The sequence below is a fragment of the Calonectris borealis genome, chromosome 15, assembly GCF_964195595.1.
Source record: "Calonectris borealis chromosome 15, bCalBor7.hap1.2, whole genome shotgun sequence".
Taxonomy (NCBI): Eukaryota; Metazoa; Chordata; class Aves; order Procellariiformes; family Procellariidae; genus Calonectris; species Calonectris borealis.
Window position 1 is genome coordinate 14,241,135 of NC_134326.1, and position 18,403 is coordinate 14,259,537.

Here is an 18,403-nt window from a genome sequence, read left to right on the forward strand (position 1 = left end):
AATTACCTACAAGCAGCAGCTAAGTGGTGGGTGAGGTGCAGAAACGGGCTGTGGTAGCGATTGCTAGCAGTCCTCCGAACATCAGGTCTGTTAGGACTGACTGCCCACTGGTTTTCTGCAACACCCCGCACTGATGAACATTGCAAACATGAGTGTGGGCAGCCAGGTATCTGCCCGCCAGAGAAAACACCCTGTCCCGTTGCCTTGGGAGGTAGAGCAGATTGCAAAAGGGCTTCTCTCACCTAAACGTGTGTTTCCAACCCTGTTTGCAAGGGGAAGAGATGCAGCTGGGAACTGCCCTTCTTCACCACTTCTCTTGTGGGCATAAGAAATGGGGCTAACCCTGGAAACCAAAACAGGGATGAGCAGCAATCGGTGCCAGCAAGACCCTCTCTGCCTCCACGGCTTTTGCAGAGCAGCCACAAAACACCCCCAACCGCAACAGTCTTGGGACTGTCTCTAATTATGTGTATGTTCAGGTTTGCCTGGGGCTTCTTCATGCTGCCAAAGTCTTCCATACAGCAGTGCAGGCGTGAGGCAGCAGGTATTTGACAGCAGCGGTTAGGGAGGCAGACAGTTCCTCTCACCCAAGCAGAGAGTGTCTGTCCCTTAGTGGAATAAATCGATTGGAGCATTGCACCAGGATGCATCTCCAGCCCTGGTTTTCTTTTGGAAAGCTAGATGAAGGCAGATGCCCTCAAGATTTACCCATTGCCTTTGCGGTTGGGGTTGATTTCTTTGTAGATCAGAACAATGTATTCCCTCTCCCTGTAATTTACCCGTTAATACCCACACCCCAGGATTGTTGCAGTGATGTAATCATGCAACATCTTTGGTAAAAACAGAATGACACATATTATTAAAGCAAGACATAAATGCTGATGGCTTTTTTATTAAGCAGAGGTTTCAAGATTCATCAGGAGCTTGCAAGGTTCAGGACAAAGCTTTAGGGGAGCATCTGCCATGGGGAACATTGCCAGGGAGGATTCCTCTTTCTGAGCTGAAGCCTGTCGAGAAGTTAACACTCCTGAAGACGTCTCAAGCGAAGAGACCGACGGCTTCTCCTGCGGAGAAAGAAATCAGCACCTCAGAGACAAAACATCTGGGCTTTTACTGTTTGTCTCTCCCTCTGGTGAAGGGTATATCATAGAGGAACTTAAAACAGAAAACTTCTGAACACTATTCCAGCTATTTCCTTTTATTACTAACATTCAAAGACAAAGACTTAATTTAAAGGAAGAACAAATAGTCTGTAGGAAATAGACTTTGTTTGCTGGAAGAAAGCTCTTCAGCAAATTACTTAAGAGGGAAATGAAGAACTCTACTAAATGTTACCTCTTTATACCTGAAAGAAAGGAATTCCTGGCAAATTCTCCCAATAAAAAAACTGACCCTTACTAGTAAGAGAACAGGTAAACACAAAATATAAGAACTTTACTTCTCTAACCAGTCTCCAAGACTGATTAGTTAGTTTAAGCTAAGTTTGTTCACTGTTTAGTTAGCAAAGAGATTTATTTTCATACATACAGGAATGCATTGCAGAATAAGCATTTGTTGCCATATGTTACACCATCGGACCCGCAGTGTGGGACGTACTCCATAGTACAGACAGCACTGGGTACCACGTAGTTACTGCAGTAGCCCTGTAGATAGATGCCATCTATGTTCACAAAAAAGCTCTCAACAACAGATATGTAAGAAAGGTGACATTAGGAGACCCCCACACACACAGAGACCCTGAGCTCCCCCCAGGAATGGCCAGAAGCAGATGCTGAGAAAAAGCCCAGGGACAGGGCAGGAGTACAGTGGTATGGGATGTTGCCTCCAGCAATGCAGAGCCTGTGTAACCATCGTAAACGCTGCTGCGGCACGTTTGATAATAATTTGGCCACGAACTGAATACTGCACTACTTGTTGAAACTATCATCAGATGAAAATGGCAATTTCACCCAATAATATCTGTGGCAAATATTGTTCAGACAGCTGGATGACTCAGGATTTTCAAATGCTCGATCACAATGTGATTAGTAAGGATTTATACAGAAATTGTTTTAAAGAAAGAAATGATGGAAAACAGAAAGATCTGTCCCTTACCTGCAGTGCATCAGTATCTGGAAAAAAGAAAAAAAGAAGGAAATATGATACAAATGCAATTCATGGGTTCTGTCAGAGTTAAAAAATCTGTGAATGCATGCCCTGAATACACAACTTTCAATTCACTCTTTGTTAGCAAATTACTTCTTAAACAAAAGGCATTTCAGGCAAAATTTTGTGCCATATTGGTTTTTTACAACATTGATTCTGTAGTATAATTTTTTTAATGAGGGTTACAGCCAAGATTGAAAAGGGTGTACAAAAGGAGAGAAGAGAAAGGCATTTTCCATGCTTCAAAGAATAGAGCAGGACATGTACTCAAAGCTAAGCAAGTTATGGAGGCAGGCAGGGTCATAAAGCTGGCAACTCCATGGAGGTAGCGTCTTACATGCATTGCCAGAAGCTTTCTTAAGTAAGAGGGCTATTTAGTGAGGTGTAACTTCTATAAAGCTTCTACAACTGTTCAGGCTCTCAAACTGCATCTCAGTTCAGGATGACTACAAGAAATGTTTGCTGTCATTCAGTAAAATAATTTGTGTTTCTGCAACATTTCAGAGGTTAAATACTGGATGTCTGAGTCTCCGGGTTGCACCACGTACATGTCACTTCTTTCATTATGCATAAACTAGCGCTGAGAGTAGAGCTGTTCCCACAGTTGTTCTTACCCACTCAGTTCTGTTGCTAAAATATTACCCCATAAGTGATAGTCTTTGATGTCAAGTCTTTTCAACACTATCTTTCTAGGAGTAAATAAGTCCTTGTAGAATGAAGCTCTTTCCAGTCTGAGGATGTTTTTGTGGTTTTAAAGACAGCCAGCACTTACTCAAAGGCAGAGCAGGAGGGAGCAAAGCTACTCACCTGGGATGCAGCAAAGGGCTAGAGCAAACAGCAGCAACACTCCTGCCGTCTTCATGGTGGGTGAAGCGTCTGTGTGCGGCGGAGCCTGTGTTTTGCTCAGTATACGTAGCCTTAATTCTGCCCTCAGGTGGTAACGAGGCTTATATGTAGGCGCACATGTTTGTGTGTGTGTGTGTGCGTTTGTGTGCACGTATTTGCGTGCATTCGTATTTGGCTTATCCACCCTTATTCTGAAGTAACATTCCCGGTCTGTTGTCGGGGTGGTGATCTCAACAGAGGTAAGCCATGCTGTAAGCCAGGAAGAATGCTTCTTCATCAACAGGAGTCACAAGAAGTTTAGGTATGTTAAGGGACACTCTCTGTGTCGTTATTTCAAGTGAAATATGTGACACGTTCCTTCTGAAGGACCACAGAAAATTCCTACGGGCAAAAGAGCAACTGTACAAACCTAAGCAGCAACTGCTGTCAGATTTCTCTGTGTGCACCTATCAGTGCCTACTCACGTGCAGTGCTTTTTCACAAGCAAAACATTGAATGAACTGCTTCCAGAGTAGAAAGTCTCTACTTTTATTTTCATGCTTCATCCCAGTAAAGCATCATTAAGTTATAGTGAAACCAGGACAGTGGTGAACTGGGAAGGCAAGCAAGAGAGTGTCCCAGACACTGACGGGAGTCCTTGGACTGGACAAGAGATGGAGCAACTTTTATGGGCATACGCAAAGAATTTACAATTGTTATTTCCCCTAAAAGCCATTAGCATTGTGGGTTAGATTTGCAGTAATGGACTGATAGTCTGATGATGACAGAATGATGCAAGACCCTAGCCTGGATCCTAGAAAAGTTGAACCCAATCTGGGAATCGCTGCTTCATCCATTTGCCCATCTCAACATAAATCCTTTGTTTTACCACCAAAGCATCGCTTTTTTGGACGATCTCATTCCATCAAGGAAAACAAGCACCCCCCTCCCTTCGGTCCCAGAAGAAATGCATGTGGGAGATATTACTTTTTAGAAGGGATATGCCCAATTTATTTATGTTTCTCTTGCGTGGATCAAAAAAACACCAATTCAATACTCCAACAGAGGACAAAAGCAAAATAAATTTCACGGACAATACGCTAATGACAGGTCACACTCTCAAAACACAGGATACTTTGTCCTTGGATTGTGAAATAGTGCTGAAATACTCCTTGGGCTGGCAAAGAGTATTATCTTATTAAAGACTAAGAGAGAAGACAAGCTGGCAGGAGTAGGAACCATCCCTAGGAGGGCATTTATCTTAAAACACTTGGGGGTTGTTAAAGGACGATTTCAAGATGAGAAAAACCTAGAAATAAGTCATTTGGAGGACCTAGACAAATAGGCAGGGCCCACGCACATGTCTGAAAAATAGGGGCTTTGCTAACAGACTGCGCTTGCAGAGTGCTACGCTTCAGGTGAGGACTGCGCTCAGGAGGCCAGGGACCAGCTCTTGGTGCAGACACCACCACAGCCTGAACGGGTTTTGCTGATGATGCCTGCACGGGAAAAGCGCACCAGAAATACCTTGGGAGAGATCAGCTAGCGTCATCGCTTCAGAGCGGTATTTCAGCCCTTTACAATGTCAAATGTCTAAAAGGGTCTGAACACAAATGTAGGCTGACTGTCATTTATGTGCAAAGTCACACAGCTCTGAGGTTTATGCATCTGTAATTAATTTTCTGCCTTTTATGAGAGGGAGGGGAGCAAGACGTTCTTGTTATATCCCAGAGCTATAAGCACATAACCTATTCAGCCTGGCATCATCATTCAACAAATCAGAAGAAAATGTTTCATGAGAAAACACATGAAACAAGACAAAGAAATGTTGCTGATTTAGTTTATTGAGAAAGAAAATCAAGAGTGAGCTGAGTTCCCCAGAGGACAAGATGAACTGAGGTGAGATCTTTAGTTGGGATTTTCCCGTGGGGATCCTATGGTGAATTCTCTCAGCACCGATACTCAGCATTTTCCAAAATGGCTTAAAGTGAGAGTCCCATTGCTGTCTCTAAAAGTGAGGAGAGGAAAAAATGGATTAGACACAGAGTCCTGCCTGCTATAATCTGTTCTTTTGCTTGGCTCCTAGAGAAGGCATCAGATAGGATCCTGCCCCAGAGCCAAAGAACTTGCAGGCTCAGAGTCCCATTAGCTATTTGATTATTAAAAGATGAGTGAAATGATTTAACCCATTCTTAAGACTGAAAATATTTTTGGGAACTATAATGAAATTTCAAATTTAATTTTCTTTGCAACATGCAAGAAAAATTCCATTAAGTAAGTTTAATGGTCTTCAAACCATTCACACTAACAAACCAGACATAGCTCTTTGTATGCTCTAATGAAAAGAAATGAGTGATTGGCATGATGGCTGATATTCTCTCCTGCCCCAAATCCCTGATCAGCACTGGTCAGCACACAAGAAAAAGTGGCAACTGTGCAAACTTGTGCCTATAGGAGGCAACTGATAACACGAATGTGATCCATGTTTGTACATACAAGACTGCATTGCAGAAGTTACACTTATTGCTGTATGTTTTGCTGTCAGAGCCACAGAGAGGCATGTACTCAAGCGAGCAGACAGGTTTAGGGTAGTCACTGCAGTCAACCTGCAAAAAAAAAAGAAAGTCTAATGTGAAGGATATGAACAACTCAATAGCAGAAGGGCTTGAACCTCTAGCTACAGCTGCGGCGCTAATGATAACGATCTAACTAAAAGTAATTAACTTCCTTGCACAATCTGATATAAACGGAGGTGTCAGTTTCTCCTATACCAGAAGAATTTAATAATATAAAAATAGATCATAATTTCCTGTCTGAAGAGATGTATATCATAACCTGACCACAGCATTTCTAAGCAGCAGCAGTTCACTTGGTGAATGTGCCATGCTCGTGATCACATTGCACCGTGTTCCCAACCTGGCCAGGAAATTAAATGGAAAAACACTGGTGTCTGGAGAAGTGTAGGTGCTGATGCCTCTATAAGGGTCCAGTATCTCTCCCGTAGTCTTAAAAGAGGAAGATCAGCCCTTAACTAGATACTGTGAGAGTGGGATTTTGTTTCTTTTTGCAATGGGTGCTACACTTGCTGAGAGGTATCATAGCGCAAAAAAAGTATATGGGTCCAGGGAGAGGCTGAGGAATTTCATGGAGGAGAAATCCATCGCGGCTTTACTGACTACACAGAAATCGCACCTAGCTGAGGTCCATCACCTGAAAATAGCTGGAGGTTGGAAGAGCAGAAGTCCCATACATACTCCACTCTTACTCTCCTCTACACAGTCCTTACGACCCCTGCTAAGAGTGGGCTCTGCATCAAACGGTCATGGGCTTGATGGACCATTGGTCTGACCCCAAAAGCCATTCTTTGTTCTTATTCTCAGTTCTGCCCTGATGGATTATTTCTGCTACTACTCTTTTACTGATTCCTTCCCGTGCAATCACCCTCTTCCTTTTCTGACATCAGTGTGGATAATGTGTCTTACACATGGAGAAAGCAAAATCTTCCGTGTGCTGAAGCACAGCAGCAGTTATACTCCTGTAGGATGCTACTGGTCTGGGTGCCGCTGCAAACACCAACATTAGTGGGACTGAAACCCCGTCCCCCATCATGCAGTTCACTTACTGTAGCAATTTCCTTCTTACATTCACCATCATACTTCTTGCCAACACTGGTTCCAGGCTCTCTGGAAGGGAAGACACCCGTGTTAGGGAGCTCTGCGAGCAACCTGCTCTGCTGAACCCACGACCCAGCAATGTCGATCAGCCTCAGGTACAATGTACGGGATACAGAAGATGTCCAGCTTAGGCTGTGTCCACATGGCTCTAGGTACCAGCTCATGTGGTGCCCCTGCCTGCTGGGGTGCTGTTTTATAGCGTGATGCGAAGGACAAGGGAGGGTCCAGGGTGTTAGGGTAAACTAGGAGCTAGGTTGTGTGACAATGTAGGTGCCCCTTAGGTTAGCTGCTGTCCTCTGCAAGGCAGCATCTGCTGTATAGACCCTTATAACTTAGTTAAGAGAAGCATTCTGTCCTGCATTAGATCCCCACCCAGCCCTCTACTTCTCTCTCTAGATCAAAGGCACAGTTTTCCTTCTAATCACAAAGGAAAACAGGGTCTAGTTACCAGGGAAAGAAGAGGGTCAAAGTCCAAGCACCTTACAGAAAAGGCCTTGGTAGAAGTCCTGATATTCGGAAGAGCAGCTGGCAGGAGTCCCTCACAGGAGAGCTCTGCACACCAGTACTCACAGGTTACGGGCACACAGCAGGCACTCGTTGTCGTAGGTGACCCCGTCAGTACCGCAGACGGGGCTGAGGTCTTTGTTGCAGAGCAACACTACTTTGCCTTCCTCGTTTGTCGTGTTGGGATATCTACTGCAGCCCACCTGTTGAGGGAACACACAACAAAGCACTGGTGAAGGAAGCAAGTAGATCTGGTGAGTGTGTCTGGCCACCTAGGGTACCACCACAGCAGGAAAAAATGCTTTTTTTTGTGTCACTATGATGACAGTTCACTTGAAGATGACTGGTGCAAGATTCTGACATCTCGTATGTCCTCTTATTTAGTGTTTGAATTATTTCTTGGGGGAGTTAATAAGCAGCTTTGGCCACTTAGAAGCAGGACCTGCCCTTGTTTTGCCCTTGGTTTCACTTACAGGGGCAACTTCCTTGCATTCTCCATCGTGGTCTTTGCTGACATTGGTTCCATATTCTCTGGAGAGGGAAAGACACATGTTAGGAAGTTCAGCAAAGACATCTTGCTGCATCCTAGGTGCTGGAAATATGTCATTAATACAAGGGAAAGCTGACTCTCCATCAGTCAGGCTTATATACATCTTTTGAGAAGGTAGTGCCATCCTCCCTGACCAGATAGCACTGAGGGGCTGGCAGGGATGTAAAGACCCTGAGAGCTTTAGGACCATTTTGGGCAGTTCAGAGCAGAGCATCTCTCCATCCTTTTGCTCTGCTTTGCCATGATGAAATGTGTCCTAGGCGCTGTCATCTGGCTGATCCTTGAGCTGGAGAAGAAAAACCTGAATAAATTACATCAGCAAGAGAGACACACAGTGACTAAAGTGGCAACGGAGTGCCACGCAGTGATATCCAAGCCCATTTTGAAGGAATTGACACAAGTGACATATGACAGATCACTGTTTGTTGAAAAGTGGTGCTGCCAGGAGTCCTAAGCACCGCTGCCTGAGCTCTCCTACGCAGTACATACATGTTGTAGGCACAGAGCAGGCACTCATTGCTGTAGGTGACTCCATCGGTACCGCAGATGGGGCTGAGGATCTTGGTGCAGACCAACACCTCTTTGCCTTCCTCATTTGTAGTGTTGGGATACGTACTGCAGTCCACCTGCCAAAGGAACGTACAGGGTGGAGAAGACATTCTACATTCACAACTCTCGTTTTGCATGAGAGAGTGACCAGATACAACCTGCAGTGGGTTTTTCACTACCACAGCAAAAACTTGTGCTGGTAGGTCAATCTGGTAACAGGTAAATCCTTCCTGCAGCGACCTCCCCATACCGCAGGAGAGGAGGAGAGGGCTGTAGCCATGCAGCCCCCCAGATAGGGTAAATCAGTGGTGGTCTCTCACGCTCACTTGGCATCATTTTACAAAGGCTATCCATTGGTCCCTCATTCTTATATTCTTGTGGCCCCTCCGGCACACTTCTGTTATTACTCTTTCATTCCCAACACATTGATTGTGTTTTTTTCAGAGGAGCAAGACTAATGACCTGGTGTGTGGTAGCTGGAGTGTCTCAAAGTATTTTATTCTTTCACTAGGTTGCCTTCGGGTAGGTTCTGATACCACAGTGCATTGCTATCAGAGCAATTTAATTACAGCCAGTCATATATGACCATCTGAAAGCTTAGACCAGTTTAAAGTTGGTGAAAAATGAATTAATCCAAAAATTTTGTATCATTACTACTCCTACATTATTAACATACAGCATAGATGTGGAGCCAAGAACAGTATAATTTAATGTTTTACACTGTAGAATCTGATTACAATGACACTAATTTCACGCTAGGTGAAAAACAGTTAAGCGTCTACAGGCCGGAGGTTTTTCCTATTCCTCTGGTTATGTCTCAACCAGGCCACATACCTGAGAAAAGTGACAGAAAGAAATCTTCCACTCACCTCAACCCCAAAGGCAGCATCTGGAAAAGAAAAGAGAGGCAGAAAGTGTGAAACAAAGCCAGTAGGATAAGACATCAGTTAAAAAGCTGGAAATCTGGATGTAAAATTCCTGTACACAGGACCAAACTGAATGATTTCCAGTGATTGGTTTCCTGAACTAAATAAACTATGTATGAATTTTTTTTCTATGTTGATAAGTATAATAGCATTGCTTATTGCTGGCTGTGATGAAATATGGTTTTGAATAGCTTTGTTCTTCTTTATTTTGAGATAGGTAGACTTATTAATTGAAAATAGAATAGCTTTTCCTTCCTTATCTTTTTACACATCCGTTTTGACCCTAAAGAGCTGCTGTTACATATCTGAAAAGAAACCTGTGTCAACACAGATAAATGCAAATGTAAATGCCAATAGTCACCTACAGGATAAGCAAATACATACAGCATCTGTTGTCAGGAATATGCATTTTTAAAGAAGCTGAGTGTGAAAAAAATTGGTTTTGACGTTGTAATTTCATCAGATGTAAATATGCAGTGAGAACATCAGTCTCTGGCTTGTTTTCATCTCTTGTTTCCCCATTAGCAGCAAAAGTATTGCAGGAAAGTTGCCAGGCTCCTGCAAAGAATTTGCTTGTGCCATTACAACATTTTTGTGACTAGTTACTGGAGGTCTCACCACCTCGTTTCAAGTGTTTATCCATTTGCTGTAATTGGACAACAACAAGCATAAGCAGTGTAACAGTGTTAAAACAACAGCGTAAAAAGTGTAACAGCACTAGTTACCAGCACAGGACTCCACTCGCAGTTATTTGTATTTACAGCAGACAGCCAGCTACAGCAGCGATCCATTTAAGATTGTCCTGAAATCTGCTCCTGCACCCTACGCAATGCCATCATACCGAGACAGCCTAGCTCTTTGTAGGAGAAGATTTTCTCTCTTTGAAGCCACTATCTTATCCTTTTAAAGACAGACAGGACTCGGACGTGAAGCCTCTGCGGCACCTTAAGAGTTACTCACCTGGGAAGCAGCAAAGCGCAAAGGAGAGGAGCGCAAAAACGCCTGCCGTGGTCATGGTGGAAGTATTTCTTGAGTCTGCAGGCTGCCTGCTCCTGCTCTGCTCGTGAGATGGTGTCTCCGCGGCTGACTGCAAATATATACAAATGCAATGTCTAAATTGTTCAACTGTAACATAAACCAAGCAGCAGAATCTGTCACCAGTACAATGAGGCTGGTAATATTTATTGAGGTCTTGACTTTCAGGTAATGGCCTGCGTCTGCTAGGCAATTGATTTTGGCTGGACATCTGGTTAATAGCTTGAGACAAGTATCACATGTTCTCCGTGGTCAAAACCAAACAAACCTTGGCCTTTTAGACAAAAGAAACGCTTTAGGATTCTAGTAGAAATGTAAGGAGCACAAAATACTGAGGGGAGTAGACGGCAGGTCCTTCATTGATCTCTGCGGAGCAACATCTCCCATCAGGGAGCAGCTCAGGCAGAGCATGCAGAAGTACCCTGTTTGCAGATCAGGCCAAGAGTCTCCACTTTCCTTTCTGGTTTTGGGTGGGGTTTTTTCTGCCTTCTCAGATATTCACCACTAGGTATGAACATGGGTCGGGTGTGGGTTTGCCATCAGCAGAACTGGTTAAGCTTTGTCAGGTGAGTCTGGCAGGACTGTGTCTAACCTGTGAAGCTAATGGTGTTTAGCACTGGTTTGATAAAAGAAAGGGCTTCTTGATAGTTTCACTGCCTGGGTATAGGAGAGCTCAGTAGAAGACTTGAAAACAGGTTAAATTCTGTCAAATGCCACTAAAAATGTCACTTACACCTTATCAGCAGGGAGACTTATTTACAGACCCAGTCACAGTTAAACACACCGACCGATTCAAAGTGTTCCGCCAAGCCATCTTAAGAACAAAAGACACTGAAGGTTTGGGAACCTATTTACATAGCACCAACTATGCTTGAAAGTACAGTAGGTCCTTTCCCCCTACAGATATAGAAAATGATACTTAAAATATAGAGCCTGTCCCAATTTTCCTGTCTGTCTCGCACCATCTCCAAATTGCTCCTTCCTAGGAGGAGGTCTGGACCTCTGCTGCTTCAGTAGGTGTAATTTTGCAGGAGTGGGTTCTGCCTTTAACCTAAGTTTCTCACTGTGATCCCTTTCACAGGTCTGAAATGACAAGCATACCTGGGTTCTTTTTTTGTCATGGGAGCTAAGCGTTGTGCTTAGGATAGACTTCAGCACTCTGGGAGCTGCAGAGCAAAAGATGCTTTACAGGTGCTCCCTTGAACAAACAAGGCACCACCCATTAATCAAATGAAATTCAGCTGAAATCATTGAAATTTAGCCCAAGCAATTGTGTTGGTGTCTGATACATCACAGTGGTCTGACGGGTATACTTTGATCCTTAAATGTATAAATTGTGTAGTGCATGGAATCACCTACCCTGGGCATGTTATGAAGGCCGCAGCATGGCTGTGTGGATGTATAGGTTACTTTTTACCTAAGAAGAGATGCGTTTCTTCACAGAGAGAAACATTAAAATCATTATGCTGCTGGGTTTGTTTCTATAAATTACAGGGAGCATGCACGAATATTTTAGACAGATTTGGCACATCTTCAAGACGTATTTGCCCTAATGTGCCTTGTGGATAGCATCTCTGGAAGCCAAATACTTTCCCCTGCACATGTACGGGAGCACGCTGGGGCTGCTGTCACATTCCCCGCTCGTTGCCTTCATCAGCTCACACGTACGGTCTCCGCACAGTTGGAGGGAGGTACATCTTTCTGGGTCAAATACGAACTTTGCCACTGCCTTCTCCAGTCAGGCAGCGAGACCTCTGCAAATCATCCTCGCCAGCCTTCCCAGCCCCGACCTGGCAGCTTTTGACAGGTTGCCTCCTGCCTGGTGCCCGCGTGCTGCTGCTCCGGGCTGCGCCCTGCCCCGGACGGTGCTGTCCTCTAGGCAGGACCGACCTCTCTCCTGATGGGTGGAAAACACCTTCCTGCCAAATGCTGGTGTGTGTTGCCTGTACACACCAGAGGAAAATTTTCCACTGCAACTGCTGGGTTCAGCACTGGGTCTGGCACTTACTGGCCCCAACCAACCCAGATTTCCTCCGACCACCACAACGCCCGTCTGATGTTCAGCAGATCCATTCCTTCACTCTCTCACCTACAGACACTTTAGGGAGACGCAAGTCTGTGACAATTAAGTGCTGACTGGGGAACACCAGTCTCCCCTGAGCTGCTCAGGTACTCCCTCCAGGCAAGCCACAAAAATAACACCCAGAAATCACCAGGTTTCAGACTCATGTGCAGCCTCCAGACAGCCAACATCCGCAGCCTTCCCACCCGGGGTTACAGCTCCAGATTATCCTGCCTCGGATAACAGCGTGGAAAAATCCCACAGCTGGCTAAGCTCATGCTGTAGGACAGGTTGCTCAGTTCTTAGCTACTTCTGGAAGAATGGTTAGAAAGAGGATTTGGTCTGCAATCCTGCCACTGATCTCGTGCTGTAATCCACTTCATTACGGTCTTCTAATCCTCAAAGCCAGGTGCAGTATATGGCTAATGACCATTTGGCTAAAGGAAAATCCTCGTGTGTGCAGAAGCCAGGACGAGGACAGAGATCTGCAAGTAAGCAAAGGCAGCGCCGCATCTCAGGGTACCACATGTTATGGTCCTGAGCACCAGAGGGTCTGCGGGCTGACACCAGGGCAGGATTTAGCCATTACACAACATCCTCTCTCACTTACCCAAGGAATTTCTTGTTTTACATTTCCCATTACAGTTTTTGCTAGTATCGATTTCATATTCTCTGGAAAAATCAAAACTGATGTTGGGAAATTTTCTTAGCGGATATGTGACTTCTCAGTGTAAGTAATACACTGATAGATGAATGACAAAATATTTAATACACTTTTCCAAACATTCCTGGGTTTTGTCACATTATTTAATTAACAAATAGCTGTTGTAAAAGTGGGAAATAACAATAATTAGTTGTAGCTCTTTCATGAAATTGCCTCTAATCACTCCAGAATGCCTGCAAAATACAATTCAGACTGCAGTTTCCATCTTTGTCTCTCTCTTGGCTGCAGTGTGGCCAGTAACTGTTTGTACTGAGCCACGCGCCTGGAGAAACCGGTCCAGAACAAACGGATGATCTGCCTCTCACCTAGTGCCCGAAGGCACCATTTGAACTAAGCAATAAAGCAAACCAAGTCACTGATATGATCAAAACATATCAATATGAAAACATATCCGTGTGTTTATGAACTTAATAAATAGAGCTTGATTCAGGTAAGGCCAGTGAATGTTTTCCTGAACTAACAAGACCATGCGCAGGACTTTGTACCCTGCAGGTGAAGGCTAACATGGTTTCACATTACTTATGCAATGAATTAAACGTACCTGGCCCCACTGCAAGGACAGATGTTGATACATGGGAACGAGTCCAGCAGAGGCCACCAGGCTGGTCAGGGGCTGGAGCACAGGGCATTGGGGGTAAGCTGAAGGAGCTAGGCTTCTTCAGCCTGGAGAAGAGATGGCTGCGGGGGATCACATTGCTAGCTGCAGCTCCCTGATGGGGCTATAGAGAAGACGGAGCCAGAGTCTCCTCAGAGCTGCACAGCAAAAGGATTAAATTCTAACCGAATATGAGGAATTATTCTTCACCACGAGGGTGATCAAGGAGTGGCACAGGAACCAGAGAGGTCATGCATGTCCTTCCTCGGTGATACTGAAAACCCAGCTGAACAAGGAAGACCTTGAGCATCCTGAGCTGACTTTGACTTTGGCCTTGCTTTGAGCAGGGTTGGGCTAGAGACCTCTTGAGAGCTCTTCCAACCTGAATTATTTTATGTATATGGTACTTACATAATGCTCTCTCCTGTGGATAGTTTTTATTAATGAAGGAACATAATATTTCTCCATGACTCAGGAAAGCAGCTTCAGAGTTTTCCTACAACTTTTGCTAAAGGGCCACAGGTAAGTGGTACAAAGAGCTCCCAGCACATTTTTACGGGGGATGACCAGTAACATGTACAACAAAGAGAGTAGATTGTAGTCATTATTAAAAAAAAACCACACTAAACTATTCAAATTGAGAACGTTATTAGCTCTCAATGATTTCAAAGTCTCTCCACTTCTGCAACAGCCCAGACCCCTGCCATCACAACACTTCCCCAGAAGAGCATCAGCATTCGAACCTAAAGCAAAATTATCTGCACCACAGAAAATCAGCTGCCAAAATAGCGGCCACTTCACTGCTGTGCTGCAGCCTGGACCAGACGTGGGTCTCAGCAGCATCAGCTCTGAGGACATACCTTCACTTCTCGCCTCACCAGCTCATGTTGTGCTCCAGCTCTGGGCAGTTTCTGGATGATGAGGACGTCAGGTCAGGGCTCCATTCCACAGGGCAAGAGTTACTCACGTGAAAGCAGGAAAATGCTAGAATGAGCAGCAGAAGAAGGAGGCACTAAACAGCAGAACATTTGGCTGGACAGCAGCCCAGGCTATTGCTCTTTGAAGTGAACATACACAGGGAAGGTGGTTTGGAGGTAATGCAGGAGATGTTATCCTGCAGCTGGTCAGAGGAAGAGAAAATCATTGGTTTAATCAGTTTTCCTGACAGTTCAGTGATCTCAGCTGTGCATCACTGAGTGCTCGTTTCATCTTTGCCACAGCCCAAGCAGGAACAATGAGGAGGTGGCTGCAGGGAAGTAGCAGCTGACCTGGGATTGACACCATTCATGGCTGCCTGGCAGGAGAAAGTCAATCTGGCAACTTCACTGCTAAGGCTGGGAAAGGCTCCTCCAGGAGCTGGGGTCAGGAGAAAATCTTCCAAAGGTAGGGGGGGAAAAAGAAAAATTCAATAGATTCTTATCTGCAAGGAGACATTATTTATAGCTCAATGCACAGTTAAAATAGAATGAATAAGCATGTTCTGCCATGAAAGCAAATTGCTTCGAGGTTATATAAACCAGGGGAAGAGTTGAACACATCTCCAAGGGACAGCAGATGAGGCATTTCCATCTAGCAGCACACACGTCATCAGAACAGCACACGGCGGGGGGGTCATGGCTGCATCCCTTGGATTTCAGACTACGCACGCCACCAAAGAGCATCATTGCCAAGAGAAGTTTATAGGCAGAACTAAGATATTTTAATTGACTAACTAGCAGGGCTGGGAAAAGTAATTCAGTATGGTTGGGATGCGCAATTACTGCATGCTACCGAGCAGCAAAGAGGAATACAAAGGCCTCAAGGAAGATCGTTTGATCCCTGGACAGCTGCATTCGAGAGCTTGTTTACAGAGGGATAAGCATCCCAGACGCAACTGAAATATGAAGGCTATGGCAAGGCTGGCTGGGGAGACAGGTTACAGTCTCCCGTGAAGCACAGGGATCATCTCTTCGGAGTGAGCTGCCAAGTCTCATTAATTTATCATAGGAACATGCCTGCAGCGCTCACTCCCCTCAGTTCTGTTTCGTAAGATTGATAGACATGTCTATAGACCACAAAGTGTTCTTGACAAGAGGGTAATTAACCTTTGATGTTTACATCTCCCTTCTCTTGGTAAGTAACACACCAAGTTTGTACGTTTTGGGGAAGACTGGCTGTAAACAAGTGATAGTTTCCTTTTATGCTCTTGATCAGAGGTCAGGAGGACTAGAATAATGATTTTTCTGAGCTCTCTCTGGAGTAGTAGGTAACTGAGGAAGAATTTCCTTGAATAAATAGGCAAAGCCTTGGACTCAGGGCTTTTGGACCAGCCCCAGGTCTGCGAGTGAGATCCCCATCAGCCTGTGGCTCCACAGCCCGTCATGCAAGCTCAGGACATGGTGAGCTGAGGCTCTGCCCTCCCTTGAGATAATGGCGTGTATGAGAGAGAAAGCAGCTGTCCTGGAGGTGCCAGTCCATCGCTGCCACAGTAACCTGGAGGCATCGCTCTGCCCGTTAACTGCCCCAAGAAACATAACATATCACATCCCCAGGCAAGGTTTTCTTTCCATGTGAAACCACAGGATGAGGCAATGCAGAACAGGAGCAAGTAGAGCATCAGACAAAAACATGGTCCTGGATCTCACTTTATCAGCCAAAAAACTAGCAAAAATCCATATGAGAAACAATGTTTAGAAAAAACAAATCAAGATGCTTGCTTTCATTTATGGGAAGAAACCCAGGAACCTCTGGGATTTGGGATGAATGATGATTTACATTTTAAGAAAGATCTTGTAATTAAAGCAGCAAGAAGGGATTTTCTTTCTGAGGGATAGGGTGCAATAGGCTAAGAAGGGAAATCCCTGGTGGGAAAAAGAGGGAGAATAGGGCAAGAGACTGGATGCATCATGGCACAATAATTTGAACACTTGGCTGGAATAGGAGGAACTGGATGGAAAGAGTTTCTATAGCTGAAGGACTATTAACATCATAACCACTGAACAATTCTTCCTTCATTATTAACATCAAAAGAAAGGGGAACAATTTAATTTATTCTGCAGAGTTGAGCTTCAATGAGACTACTGGCTGATTCTTTGCACATGGACATGGGTGAAGCACCGTTGGTGCTGACAGAAAGCAGCATGCTGTAGAATTACAGGATTTTACTATTTCACAGACTTTGAGGTAGATAGCAGGACTTCTACCATCTCTGAACTATTACACTAGCAAAGTAATGCAGCTAGTTACTTAATATGTTAGTACATGCATGACAACCGCTATGTTGTACGTGGTCATATGGCCCCTACATCCCCTGGCTTGGGCACAGTGGCCCATTTGCAACCTGACAAAAAGAGGTTGTCTCAGGAGAGCTAAATGCACTGATATCTGCAGGGGTTTGTGTGTCTCCTTTTCTGGTCTTGAAATAGGTTATGCTGCACCTCCTGATGCTGTCAGTGAAGGTTGTTTGTGCATGCTTGCATAGCAAAGAAATATTTGTGCTACTTGTCTCATATTTTGCATCTTTTTGCCATCCTTCCCTTCAGACATTTGAATGCAGCCTGTGGAGAATAGCAATATTAGGAAGCTAGCGTTAAATCACTGCCAAATAAAATGTCAACAGAAGGTATATGCATCACTTACGTCCAATCGTACGCTGCCTGCTCAGCATCCAGCTGACATTATTTGGGATGCTGCCACAGAGAGCAATGGGAGTTCAGGCTGCTTCTTGGTTTGCCTTCCTTCTTAGTCACTGGGCTGACTGCTGTTCCCAGGTCCGTGGGTGTCCCACGTTCTCTGAAGAAGGGGAAGTCTGCCATTAGAGACTTGGTATGATCCTTTTCCCAAAGGGGGAACAGATGCTGGGAATGTAAATAAAACTCCCAAATGATGCAAGTGAAGGAGAGTTCATCTGAGTTAACTACCAACAATGAAGTGGTTTTACCATCTCTGACTATTATAATCGTATCAGTCAACAAACCTCTGCCATCTGAATATGCTGCATCATTTGGATTTCCACTCCAGCTGTTTTCTCCAGCTATTTTCTTTTCTCTGCTAAATCTTCACGATTTCCCCCCAAGCACAAACAGCAAGTGGAGAGGGAGAAAAGGAGGACAAATTGGAAAAGCACAGGGAGAGGCCAGGGGCTAGGGAACTGTCATTCGGAAAGCATGTCCTTTCCATCAGACTGACACATTATAGGCACGGATCCCACATTCATTGGTGTAAGTGAAACCATCTGTGGCACAGATCTGGTCCGGCGCTTGGCCAGGGGGCCCTGACTGACCGTCCTCAGCGGTGCCCCTGGGGCACGTGCTACAGCTAAGCCTTGAAAGGAACAGAGAAAAAAAAAGAGCTTAAAGCAATAAATTTCCAAACATTCCTCATTCTTCAGGGGGCTTGAATGAAACTAAGGTTCTGCTTCTATGAATGAAAAACAGGCAGGAAGCAATATGCTATGTGAACGCTCTTTGTTTGCAAATTCACAGTATGTTTAAACTTATGGGGCTGTACCTCAGCTGGTGAAAGACTGGAAAACCCTCCTAGGCTGAGTGGATATCTGCCAGCTGGAGACAGACTCCCTTCCACTGCTGCTTTCTGCTTTTTTTCATATCTACTCGTTCATCAGCAGAGAGCACACAACCAGAGCCCAGAGCACGGGAAAGAATCAAATAAAATTGTATCCAACATTAAATTACAACAACAGAATGAACATTTCTCAGTGTGAACACATTGATGGATGAAATGGGTGGATACCAGGATTCTATTCCTTTAAATATAGAGGTCTGAGGAAATTTTTTCAGTTCCTAAACTATTTTCTTTGCTAACAGCCAGTTAAA

At 44.6% G+C, this 18,403-nt stretch overlaps 2 protein-coding genes across 2 annotated transcripts; both read right to left on the reverse strand.

Moving 5' to 3' along the window:
- Window positions 1–882: 882 nt before the first annotated feature.
- Window positions 883–3,052, reverse strand: LOC142088507 (ovomucoid-like). The gene is made up of 4 exons (XM_075163889.1): window positions 2,953–3,052; window positions 2,095–2,111; window positions 1,528–1,643; window positions 883–1,064 (listed from the first exon to the last, which is right to left on the reverse strand). The coding sequence occupies exons 1-4, from the start codon at window positions 3,005–3,007 to the stop codon at window positions 1,019–1,021; spliced, it is 234 nt and encodes a 77-aa protein (XP_075019990.1). The 5' UTR covers window positions 3,008–3,052; the 3' UTR covers window positions 883–1,018.
- A 1,880-nt stretch (window positions 3,053–4,932) lies between these two features.
- LOC142088508 (ovomucoid-like) lies at window positions 4,933–14,533 on the reverse strand. The gene is made up of 9 exons (XM_075163890.1): window positions 14,463–14,533; window positions 10,134–10,260; window positions 9,117–9,136; window positions 8,188–8,324; window positions 7,622–7,679; window positions 7,215–7,351; window positions 6,593–6,653; window positions 5,467–5,576; window positions 4,933–4,978 (listed from the first exon to the last, which is right to left on the reverse strand). The coding sequence occupies exons 2-9, from the start codon at window positions 10,186–10,188 to the stop codon at window positions 4,933–4,935; spliced, it is 624 nt and encodes a 207-aa protein (XP_075019991.1). The 5' UTR covers window positions 10,189–10,260; window positions 14,463–14,533.
- Between the last annotated feature and the right edge of the window lie 3,870 nt (window positions 14,534–18,403).